The sequence below is a fragment of the Lissotriton helveticus genome, chromosome 3_1, assembly GCF_964261635.1.
Source record: "Lissotriton helveticus chromosome 3_1, aLisHel1.1, whole genome shotgun sequence".
Classification (NCBI taxonomy): domain Eukaryota; kingdom Metazoa; phylum Chordata; class Amphibia; order Caudata; family Salamandridae; genus Lissotriton; species Lissotriton helveticus.
In genome coordinates this window covers 714,940,423-714,952,659 of record NC_136061.1, presented here as the reverse complement: position 1 = coordinate 714,952,659, position 12,237 = coordinate 714,940,423, and the positions used below count along the sequence as shown (strand labels likewise).

At 45.1% G+C, this 12,237-nt stretch overlaps 1 protein-coding gene across 3 annotated transcripts in view; it reads right to left on the bottom strand.

Annotated features, from left to right (window-relative positions):
* Positions 1-12,237, bottom strand: part of QSER1 (glutamine and serine rich 1) — a 1,012,913-nt gene that overhangs the window by 371,460 nt on the left and 629,216 nt on the right. For 2 of the 3 annotated variants that reach the window (XM_078680856.1, XM_078680858.1), the window contains one exon: positions 1,354-2,589. In XM_078680856.1, coding sequence (XP_078536982.1) covers positions 1,354-2,589 — 1,236 coding nt within the window. The remainder of the gene's footprint in view (positions 1-1,353; positions 2,590-12,237) is intronic. The other variant, XR_013608715.1, reaches the window with a different exon arrangement.

Here is a 12,237-nt window from a genome sequence, read left to right as displayed (position 1 = left end):
GATCAGGAAAGCAGCCTGTAGGGCGTGGACCTTATTTTTAATTTAATCTTTTTGTTTTTGAAAGGACCCTCTGAAGTCTAACCCGATCCCAAAATATTTGTATTCTGGGACTTAATTGATATAAGTGCACCAGTGTCAAAAAGTTTCTTTGTTTACAATGTAAAAGTACTCAAAGTATATCATAACTCAATGGTGGGAATAAAATGGTAACATATGCTGCAAACAGGTAGTCACCAACCAGCTCCAACTACACCAGAGAAAAAGTAGCTGCTTGATAAAAACTCATCTGGTTTTTGGATGGACATCAGACTGAAAATGCATTGGCTAGGATGGTCGATAAGCTTCTAGAGATGATAGATCTTCCGATACCCCTACATCTCTTAGTGGCTTTCAATATGTGTGGACCAACAGATCATGGCAGTCTGTAAGAGGTTGCTAGGATTATTGAACATGCAGTCAGGTGGGATTCCTTCTATTTTAATGTGAGAATCTACAATTCTACAACTCGCTTAAGTTGTGCCTCCAGGATCTCCATGGTCTAATTGCCTTTTTGATATCCTTCGTAAGCCTTTCAAAGGGATCATGAGGCTATAATCGAAATTTATAGTCCTATGCCTGCACCCAACTAATTGTAAAGATCAGAAGGACTAACATCACAGACAAAAATGCTCTTACCAAACCTTGACGAAATCAAAACCCAAATGTAATGCAACTTTGCAGTTTTTGAATATATTTTGTTTGGTACTAAATCCTGGATACATGATATTAAACACAAGAGGCTCGTGATCAGGCTGTTTTGCCAAAATACACCCTCGTCCTATAGACAAAGTTCAAAATCTTAGTTATTGGCTGGATACTCGTTGCTCTTAGGAGGGTCTGACTGAGACTGTTGAGAAAACAATATACCTCACCAATTGTGCCTAAAGAAAATCATTCAGAATCTACTACTGTGACTAAGAGGTATTGGTATTGGAGCTGTTGTCAACTCAAAACTAGAATAAAAATGGCCTGAATTTAGACATCAGAAAAAAAAACAGATGAGCTGTAAGATGAGCAGAAGTCCAACATATGGGAGTTATTCCTGCAGCAGCCCACAAGAAAGGCCCTCCAGTAGATCTCAGCCGAGACAAAATTCAGATCTATATCTGCCATTGCGTGCTACATAAATGCAAGACAGGTAAATTATGTTCCTAATAGAAGAATTTTTAAGTAATTTAATTTACCATTTTCAGCTCTTAAAATAAAGAAGGCATATTACTGGGCACTTTAAAGCAAATAACTCCACTTGGGACAAACAGACCACTTGACAATCATCATAGCATGCATTACATACGGCATCTTTCAGATACATACCATTGCTTGTCTCCAAGGCTTGCATGGTATCTGCATCCAAGGCCATGCTAACAAGCAACTCCATATAGCTTCTGAATGTCTCTTTCATTGCTCTTGTTCTTAATGCCCGAGCAGATACATTTGGAGGTGTTTCAGGAGTCAATGGTGTCTGCCTTGGAGTAGACGGTGTCTGCCTTGGAGTAGACTGTAGTTGTTTCGGAGAGACAGGTGGCTGCTGCTCAGATGGCTGGGGCTGCTGCTCAGATGGCGTTGGCTGGGGATCAGCTGACGGGAGCTGCGGCTCAGCTGACGGGAGCTGCGGCTCAGCTGACGGGAGCTGCGGCTCAGCTGACGGGGGCTGCGGCTCAGCTGACGGGGGCTGCGGCTCAGCTGACGGGGGCTGCGGCTCAGCTGACGGGGGCTGCGGCTCAGCTGACGGGGGCTGCGGCTCAGCTGACGGGGGCTGCAGATCAGCTGACAGGAGATGCTTCTCAGCCAGCAAGAGCTGATTCTCTGCTGGCAATTGCTGCTCCTCAGCCAGCAGTGTTGCTTGTTTTTTAGCAGGCCTTGCTCGTTTAGGCGGTGGTCGTGTCCGCTTTGCTGGTGGCCGTGCCCGTTTGGCTGGTGGCAGTGCCTCCTTTTGAGCCGAAGTTGACGTTAGTTGTTCCAGAGCTGGCTGTGGTTCTTTCAGAGCTACTGGTTGCCGTTTTGTTGAGAGAGAGGGCTGTTTCGTTGAGGGCGAAGGCTGTTTGATTGAGGGAGAGGGCTGTTTTGTTGAGGGAGAGGGCTGTTTCTTTGAGGGAACAGGCTGTTTCTTTGAGGGCAAGGGCAGTTTTGTTGGGAGCAAGGGCTGCTTTGTTGAGGGCAAGGGCTGTTTCGTTAAGGGCAAAGGCTGTTCCACAGAGGGCAAGGGCTGTTCCACAGAGGGCAAGGGCTGTTCCACAGAGGGCAAGGGCTGGTTCACAGAGGGCAAGGGCTGTTCCACAGAGGGCAAGGGCTGTTCCACAGAGGGCAAGGGCTGTTCCACAGAGGGCAAGGGCTGTTCCACAGAGGGCAAGGGCTGTTTCACAGAGGGCAAGGGCTGTTTCACAGAGGGCAAGGGCTGTTTCACAGAGGGCAAGGGCTGTTCCACAGAGGGCAAGGGCTGTTCCACAGAGGGCAAGGGCTGCTCCACAGAGGGTAAGGGCTGCTCCACCGAAGGCAAGGGCTGTTTCGGAGGTGGCGGAAGCTCTTTCAGAGTTGGTAGAGAGGCCACATCTGAAAAAGGGAAGCAATTAATTAGTAAGTTACTCTACAAATATCAAATATTTTTTGTCCACTTTTTTGTTAGCAGCATCAGAACGGAGGATATAAAAATGACACTAGCCTCTTTACCACTGATAAGTTATGGATATTTCTAATTGCACGACAGCAGTAAAAAACGAACAAAAACTGCTCCTTTTCCCTAGAATTCACTTTTCACAGCATTCACTATATCAGCACCACACTACTATCAGATCAAATAAAATGTTAATGATATAGACCTCATCAGAGATCCACAATATGGTAATACAATATATGCAGGAAATATTGTTATTCATCAATTATACTTTTTGCAAAACAGGAGTAAAAAACTAACAAAAACTGCTCCTTTTCCCTAGAATTCACTTTTCGCAGCATTCACTATATCAGCACCAGACTACTATCAGATCAAATAAAATGTTAATGATATAGACCTCATCAGAGATCCACAATATGGTAATACAATATATGCAGGAAATATTGTTATTCATCAATTATGCTTTTCTAAAACAGGCGTATAAAGGTTAAAAAAAAATGGAAAGCTTTACGACATACAAATTTATCTAGGGGAACTCATATTGGCCTATTCAGATCCATAATACCACAATATAAAATTGCAATATATATAGAAAAATTATTATTCATAGTTTGAACATCTCAAACAACGGAAGAAACGTTTTACATTTTTAAAAAAACTTTATAAGATACCAATACATCTGAGGGAGCTCTTACTAACTCGATAAGATCCATGGTTCTAGAGATATTATATTTATTGAAAATAGGTTTTAGGTGGTGCGAGCATCAATCAAACATTTATTGGGGCAAACAAATAGGACGTGTACCAAATCTTGGATACCTCCACTACAAAAATAACAGTGGCCAGATTTGTCAAATGTGCTGCCCCAGTTTTTTGTTAAATCTTTTAGTGGTAATGTCCTCAATCTTAACATCAAAATGCAGCACCTGACCTTATGGTCTATTAAAAATATCAGATATGGAGCAGTAGACAAATTGTCCTTTGGAAGCTGACTTTTTATTATCCAAAATATGTATGTTAAAATGCATTATCTTTGAGGTACGTGTCTGCTAGACAGAACTTAGTATGCTAAATGAATAAAAGGCGGGGAACCAAAAATTTTAAAGCAGGTCTAGTTTTGATTTGATGATCTAGTTTTGAGTTGATGCATCCGGTCACCATCCTACTCTTCTGGTCTGTATCGCACTCTTGGAAGGCTCTTTTACGTCCCCTCTTTCTCAGTTTGTCAACATTTTCATAACTATCTCTTCTGCATCCTTTCGCACTTTTCTAGACACTTAGTCCCGAAAAATAAGTGTTGGTGACCACAATTAAGCACTAGTTTTAGTGTTTTGCTGGCTGACTGGTACTTTTGTTCAACCAACATAAATTTACTCAGCAGAACGGGGCTGCCTTATCAGCTTGAAATGTAAGCGCTAAAGAGTCACATTAGCAGACGGGAGTTGCAAAGGTAACAAACAGAGCTAGTGGAAGATGCTCTACCTCTGCGATGCAGCTCTGGGAGTGCTATTCTACAGCTTTGCCAGTCTGCCAGTGCCAAGATAAGGCGTTAAGGGCAGTTCATGCCGTAACAGAGAGGCAGCTAAGAGGCCATTTGCACACATTGTCTCAGAGGCAGGTGACGTTAAATGCTATGGAACTTTCAACCAGGCTTTCCAAAATCGGCTGAAATTGACAGAATGACTCACTGCCACAGTCCCAGCAGTGATCAAACATAACCGAGAAATTGGGCTTTGATGAACATGCAAAATTAACATAAATACCTAATGTGAAGTGGCCTCTGTGAGAAAGTGCCCTCTTTCTGCATCGTTGCCCCACTTTTTGCTCAATTGCTGATGTGCTTTGGCTGAATGTTACAAAAGGGGATGGACGGAGCATTTGAACAAATCAAACACTCACCCCCAGTCAACTGATCTGAGTTTAATCCATCACCATTCTTTAGCTCACTCAGCCACCCCAGTTCAGACATATGCAAATCAGTCTGACCCTGTGCCTCATGGGAACAGTCCAGCCCAAACTGCCAAGCCATGTCTTCCCTGGACCGGAAACAAGCATTCTGGGACCGGTTTCGGATTCATAATCCTCATCAGCCAGGCTATCTTGAATCCAGTGGCCAAGTGAGGAAGGTACTCACGTCTGAGCATACCCTGCCAACTTAGGGCGAACAAAGCGATACAAAAGGGGATGATGGACGGAGCGTTTGAGCCATGGGCTCCTGCTATCCAGGTACCCAGGGCCTATGTTCTTTCCCTAAAACTTCATTGCAGCCTAAACCAAATTGGCATATCTGGCCACAGGTCAGCCCCTGGTAAATGGTACCACTGGCACCCAGGTCACTGTGACCAAAGAAGGCATCTAAGGGCTACAGCACTTATTGTGCCACCCTTAGAGGTCTTGTACCTTCACACTCACACACTGCCTTTGCAGGCTGCATGTGTTGTTGCAGAACAAAGTGAAGAGTTGACATAGCACACATCCCTGTGTGCCATGCCTAGAATCCACTGCCCTAGCATAGGTCAGTCACCCCTCTAGCTGGGTGCACTATACTAGTGATGAGGGTACATGTACATGAGCCCTGTACCCCTACAGTGTCTAAGTCCATTCTGAGACATTGTAAGTGCAGGGCTGCCATTAAGAGTATATGCTGCTGGGAGTTTGTCATTACGAACTCCGCAGCACCATAATGGCTACACTGAAAACTGAGAAGTTTGGCATCAAACGTCTCCGCACATTAAACCCACACTGAAGCCAGTGTGGAATTTAGTGAAAAATGCACACAGAGGGCATCTTAGAGGTGCTCCCTGAAAACTAACCAACCACTAGTGTCCAGGCTGAGTGACTGCTTTCAGCTGCCACCACCAGACATGTTTCTGGACCCCTGGGTCGAGAGCTTGCTGCACCTGGGGCCTGAAACAATGCACATCCTGGAACGAGGTGCCAAGCCTCCTCCCGCAGGATGGGCAGGGTTCACAAAGGGGAAGCTTCAAAGGCTTGCTGCCTTTGTGAGCTTCCCCTGGCCACTTGCTGTTTTCAGCAACTGGTCCCCACTGGTTCTGACCCCTACTTTAGGTGGGAGAACTGGTGGGAAAAACAATAGAGGAAGAGAGCTGTGCCCACCCCTGCCATCTCCACCCCTCAGGTGGGGGAGGCGAGGTAAAGCGCAACTCTCAATCCCCAGCCATCTTGCAGATGGGGAGGGGGGTCTCAGCCAACCAGGGACAGGCTCATGCCCCCCTCTCACTGGAGGGTGGCATACTTGGGGTGTAACCACACTCCAGGGAAGGGACCCATTGGTCCCAACCTTTTTACCTACCTGTAACGCCTTTAAAGCTAGTATTTAGGGGCACCCCGAACCTCGCTTACTCAGACCAGAAGAAACTACAAGAAAGGAAGAAGGACCAAACAGCCGTAACGAAGCTAACAAGAGGAAGACGCCGGCCTGTCTCCACCTCAAACCTGCTCCTGCAAAATCCCGGTGCCTCCTGCAGTCAGAAACCTGGAAAACCCCAGAGGACCTGCCTGCCTTCAACCACAAAAGAATGTGTCTCCAGTGAACACCGGATTTGTTCATCTCCAACCTCTGGCTCCGGCCAGACAAAGCAAATCCGCACCACTCTGCTCCCCCCATCCACGGCCTGAGCTCGAGTGGGCAAACACCACGAGGAGGTCCCCCCTGCGATCCTGAACCAAGATCCGGTGACCCCTGACCTGCCTCAAACCTCCAGCCGCTGCCTGCAGCCTAAATCCGTAAGGTCCCCTTAACCACGACCAGGAGCTGGTAAGAAGATTCAACCCTAAAAGGCACCCCTACCCCACAGCCTTAGGTGGTCCAACCAACGGTGCCTAGCCAACCCCCATGTTCCCAACCTACCTCTCGAAGTGGTGGTCGCACCCAGAAGATCTTCGTCCCCAAGCCTGCAGTGCCTTTGCAATCCATAGGTTCCCCATTGCAAACCACAGGACGCCCGATGTCAAAACAGCACCCTCCACCCGGCCGCCCTAGTGCCGCTGAGGGTGCACCTCTGGTACTACTTTGTTTCCCCATGTGCCCTGAGCTAAATTCCAGGAGCTTTGCTCCCACAACCAAGTGGCCTGTTCGTAAGCAGCCACCAACCGGAGGCCCCGTATCCCCCATTGGATATCATTGGGACTCAGCACTCTGCACCCGGCCGCCCTAGTTCTGCTCAGGGTGTAACAAGAGTGCATCCCTGACCCTGGGGGAGCCCTGAGTCTACCCCCAGAACCTCAACGTGCACTACGGAATACTTACCCAAAACCCGATAACACGGTTTTCCTCCATAGGATAAAACTGTTTTTCTTGGAAAAGTTTCTAAGTGTGGAGTTTGAAAACGATTTTACTTACCTGTTTGCAGGAAATGTCCCAGTGTAGTATCCAGGTATACTACACTGAGACAGCAAAGTAATCTCAAAAGTAACTTACCTGTAAACTTACTAAAACTCCTACACAAAGTATATTTTATTTATTTAGAAAGTTTTATAAAGCGCGAACAAGATCTTTGCAGATATCAGAGCGCTTTACAAAGACAGGGGGTAAGAACAGAAGAGTGCATAACAGGCATTTGGGCATAGCGTAATTGTAGGTAAAAAGTGAGGTAGGGTAGGTACATGAGGGAGCCTAGTCAAACAGGAAAGTCAATAATATAAATAGTACAAAAAAGAGGGAGCATAGACAATCAGGTAAGTCGATAATACAAGTAAAACAAATAAGCAAAGGGATCAAACAAGTAGTACAGATCAGTGCAGAGCCAAAAAAAAAAAAGAATAGTAGTTCAAGTGTATTTAGCCATGAGGATAGCTTTTACTTCTTTCTTAAAAAGTGTAGTGGAGGAGATGAGCCTGGTTTCAGGAGGGAGTGAGTTCCAGATCCTGGGTGCCATTCCTGAGAAGGAGCGTTTATACGTTTTTTCCTTCCGGAATCTTCGAGGCTTCAGCAGAAGATTGTTTGTGCTTCTAGTGGTTCTAGAGCCGCCAGAAATTGTCAGCTTCTGAGTGAGGTAGCCGGGTGAGTTCAGGTGTACAGCCTTGTGCGTCATACAGGCGATTTTCAGATGAATTGTGGCTTCAAAAGGCAACCAGTTCAGGGATTTAAAGTCAGGGGAAATATGTGAGTGTTTTTCTGATCCAGTGATGAGTCTCGCTGCAGCGTTTAGAGAAGCTCTTAGGGGTGCAGTTGTAGTTAGGGGGAGTCCGCAGAGGGCGATGCTGCCGTATTCTATGCGAGGGATGACTAGTGCTTGTACTGCAGTTTGGAAGTCTTTGGATGGGAGGAAGGGTTTGAGTTTCCTTATGGTATTGATTTGGAAGTTCGCTCCCTTAGTTGCCTTGCTGATATGCTGCTGCATGTTGAGATTGGCGTCAAGTGTTATGCCTAAAGATTTTTCTGTATTTACAAAGCATTACATTTCATTTGCTGACTGAGTGTGTACAACAAATGCGTAATACTGTCCCCAGATAAGGCCTTACTGCTCGAACACACTACCACAAATAGAGAGTGAGGAGCTATCTACTTTACCTCTGCCTACCTTTTGGGTTCCACTGTACTCTGTGCACACTATACCTCACTTTGGTATAATATTTACTGAGCCAGCTTCTTACACCCCTTTATCACAAATCTGAGATATTTGCAATCAGCGGGATGTATTGGAATACGGAACTATGCGTCCTTTAAGTACAGAGTAGACAAAGTTGCCTTGCTGTAGAAGTGGGAGCACTTGTTGAAGTGTCACCATGTGAAAATGATCTGATTGTAATGATTTAGTTCTCTGAGATCTAGTATGGGTCTGAGACAGCACACAACCAACCCATGATATTGTAGCAGTACAGGCTCTATGTCTCCATTAGTAGTAGAGACTGAACCTCTTTTTTGAGGAGGTGTTGATACTGTGGTGACATTTTAAGTGAACGTGGAGGAATTTTTGGAGGATCATTGTAAGTACCAGGCAATAACCAGATTGGATAATTCCTAGCACCCAATTGTCTGTAGTTATTGATTTTCAGACAGGCAGGAATTGAGAAAGACGTCCCCCGGCAGGTGTTGAATGATTGGGGGAAGCGGAGGCAAGTCACTGTTTGTTACGTGAGGGGGAGGTACGTACTGTGGAACCTTTACCCCTACCCTTCCCGTTGTTGCCTCTGCACCCTCCTCTAAAGAAACCTCTTGAAGATTGGATGGGGAATCTAGGGCTCCCATAGATTTTGCAACATTTTCTCTAACGAGGTGTCTACAACAGAACCAAAGAGATGTTGTTTGTCGAACGGTATGTTCAGAATGAAAGCTTGGACTTCAGGTTTAAACCCGAAAAATCTTAACCAGGCGTGTCTTCTTAATAAAACAATGGTATTAATGGCTCTAGCTGCAGTGTAAACGGCATCTAAAGCACACCTAATTGACAAACTAGAAATGAGCTTTCCTCCTTGTATTAAGTCTTAAGCTTTGGATTTATGTTCATCTGGTAGAAATTGGAGCTATTGCTCTATTTCGTCCCAGTGCGCTCTGTCGTACCTGGCTAAGAGAGCCTGGGTGTTAGCAATACGCCAGTGATTTGCTGCTTGGGCGGTTACTCTTTTCCTAGAGGTGTCTATTAGTTTAGATTCTTTGTCTGGACGGGGGCATCCCCTAAAGTTTATGAGTTTGCCCGTTTACGGGTATTAGAAACCACTAAAAAATCTAATGGTAATTGGCCTTTAATAAAAGCTGGATCTGATGGTGCAGGTTTATATTTCTCATCTGTTCTAGGGGTGAGAACGCATGCATGAACCGGGTCTTTAAACATGTCGTCCGCATGTCTCAACATACCTTTGAGCATGGGGAGTGTGTAGCTAGATCTTTGTGAAGTGCTAAGTCTCTCAAAGAGAAGTCCTCCTCTAGGGATTTCATATGTAATTGAACCCCATATTATTCAGCAGCCCTATATAGCCTACATTATCATCTGGTGGAGAAGGCTTTGTAGGATAAAGGTCAGGGTCATTATCTGTGGGTGAATCCGTATTACAATCCGTCCAGGAGTATGAAGGCATAGTATCATCTCCCCCATCACCATCATCCTGATCATCAGGTGGTTGTGGTAAATTATTAAGTGTTATCAGTACATTTTTGTTTTGTGGGGAAGGAGGTGATAGAGGAGGAGAAGAAGGGTTAGTACCAACATGTTTCTTTTTAAGAGGAATGTGATAAGTGTCCTCTGGCTCTGGTATGCGCTTAAGTGGCAATTTGATGGAAAGATGTCCAGTTCTAAGGTTAATAAACAGTTCTTTTTGTTTCGGGTCCGGTTTGGAAGGCGGGATGTCGTAACGGGGGATCTGTTGCGGTAACGGAGCATTTTTGTGTCTAGGCGCCAAGATTTTGGGTGGCAGTGTTTTCGGTACCAAAGCTTTCAGATCCAAAGAAGCTTTCGATTTTGTTGAAGAGGCCGGCTCCGAGACTGATTTTGGTTTCGAGGCCGAAGGTTTCGGCTCGGGACTAGAGTGTGGCAGATTCGATCCCGAGCCAGAAGGCTTTTGTGTGTGTTTTGGTGCCGAGCTTGAAGGCGGGACGTTGGAGACATTTTCTCGGTGCCGACCTTGGCCCAAAGGGGGAGGTGAGACCTTTTCCTTGGGCTGACTTGGACTTTGGGGCAAGGGAGGTACGGTACTCACGATACACTGACCATGCGGAATTTCTTCGTCCATATCGGAGCCGGATTCAGAGACAGAAATGATCTCCTCCTGTTCTTCTTCCTCCATTCCTAGTGTGTCTCTTGCACAGCATCCTCTCCGATAAGGTCCGGAATGGAGCCAATGTTTTAACTTTGCATTTCGTGACTTCGAGCCCGACAGTCACTGAGCATTTTCTTTAATCAGAAAGATCTACACGCGTTGCAGTCCTGTTTCAGGTGATCTGGGGATAAGCACAAGTTGCACACTTCCTGTGAGTCAGTGTCCGGAAACTTTGCAGGGCACCTGGGGAAAAATCTTAATGGAGTCCGATCCATGGACTGCAAGGTGGACCAATGCAGATGGCCCCGATGGCTTTCCACAAATTTCCTCGGAAAGAGTTTTATAAACCAAGATGATATGCGAAGAATGGGATACGCTATCGAAAACAATACCGTTGAGGGTAAGTGGACTGCGCACCAAGGGGAACCTTAGGAACTGTTTTGAAGTGCAGCAAAACACGTCCGAACCCGATGGCAGAAAAAAACAATCTAACAATGGATTCGATGCCCATGCGCACTATTACCGAAAGGAGGAGTCAACTTACCTTGTGACTGGAAAAACTTCTTCAAATAAAAACAACTTGCAAACATCGGACCCAACACTAGATGGCAGGAGTATGCAAAGCATGTGATATACAGCGCACATGCTTCGAAAATGACGTTAAGGTGAAAGAATGAAAAAGGGTATGTGATGGTTGTGTAGAGAAGATAGAAATTGTGCTATGTAGGAGGGGACGTTGTTCAAGGTTCCCTGTCAGGTTTAGGCAGTGACCCATGGTGTTCTATCTCTACGCTTACCATACGTCCCATTTCAAATTCTGCTAATGTTATTTTGTTTTGTTGTTCTACTCAAGTTTATGAAGTGTTCAAGAGATATTTGTGTTTTTATTATTCTTTATTTTTTATAGCTCTTTATTTCTTACTGTATTATAGTTTCATTATAGCTTGTTTTATGAAAAGGAAAATGTAGCATTCTGACAGTCCTTGTGTCCGGTTCCACCTCAAACTTGTGCTGGGACCTGGACTTCTGTCAGAATGTAGCATTCTGTAATGTTCTTTGTTGTACGTTTCTTTGTCAGTTGCTGAGGATCGACGGCTGGGTTGCAGCCCTGCCTTTAAATAAGCTATGTTTCATTAAACCATTTCTGGTGGCTGTTACCTGCTGGTGTCACTACAGAAAGGTTTCGAATCACAAATAATATAATTTAAGTAACACACCAAAACAAAAGAAGGCTGGAAGAGCAAGGTGTAAATGTGTCTTTATAAAAATATATGTCCATCTTCCGTTTCCAGAAATGCCAGTGGACACATCACATGCGACTCTCATCATAGCATGTCACGTTCTGCGCACTGTGTATGTGCTCTTAGAATTGGATGTTTGAGTTCTAAATGTCAGCATGCAAAATGTAATCTAAAAGACAGGACTGTCTGAAAGTGTTACAACCGATATGAGGTCCATTGGTAATCCAGGATATAATTATAGTAATGTCAGTACAATTATAACCCTCCTGCCCTCAACCATATACAAACATCAACACTAAGCAGTTGCGCAGTCAACTGTAGTTCAAACTTTGTAGTTCCCTTACAGCGGAGTGTGGGGGTCTCTTAGAAAAAAAGCATGAGTTGCTTGGCCTTTAGTAGCATACGACAATTTTCACTTATCAGAAGTAGCTCTCACTATGGAAAAGGTTGGAGACCCCTGAGCTACATCATGTGGCCAGTACTACCCAAGGGTTTCTGGGTAGTTCCTGCACACCTTTCCCTATACTGCAAAAAATCCCTCTACTTGCAGTAAGCAGTCCTAATCTTTCTACACCCGGCTGGGTTCTACAGATGTTACACTTTCCATCGTACCAGTAAATGATAACAACA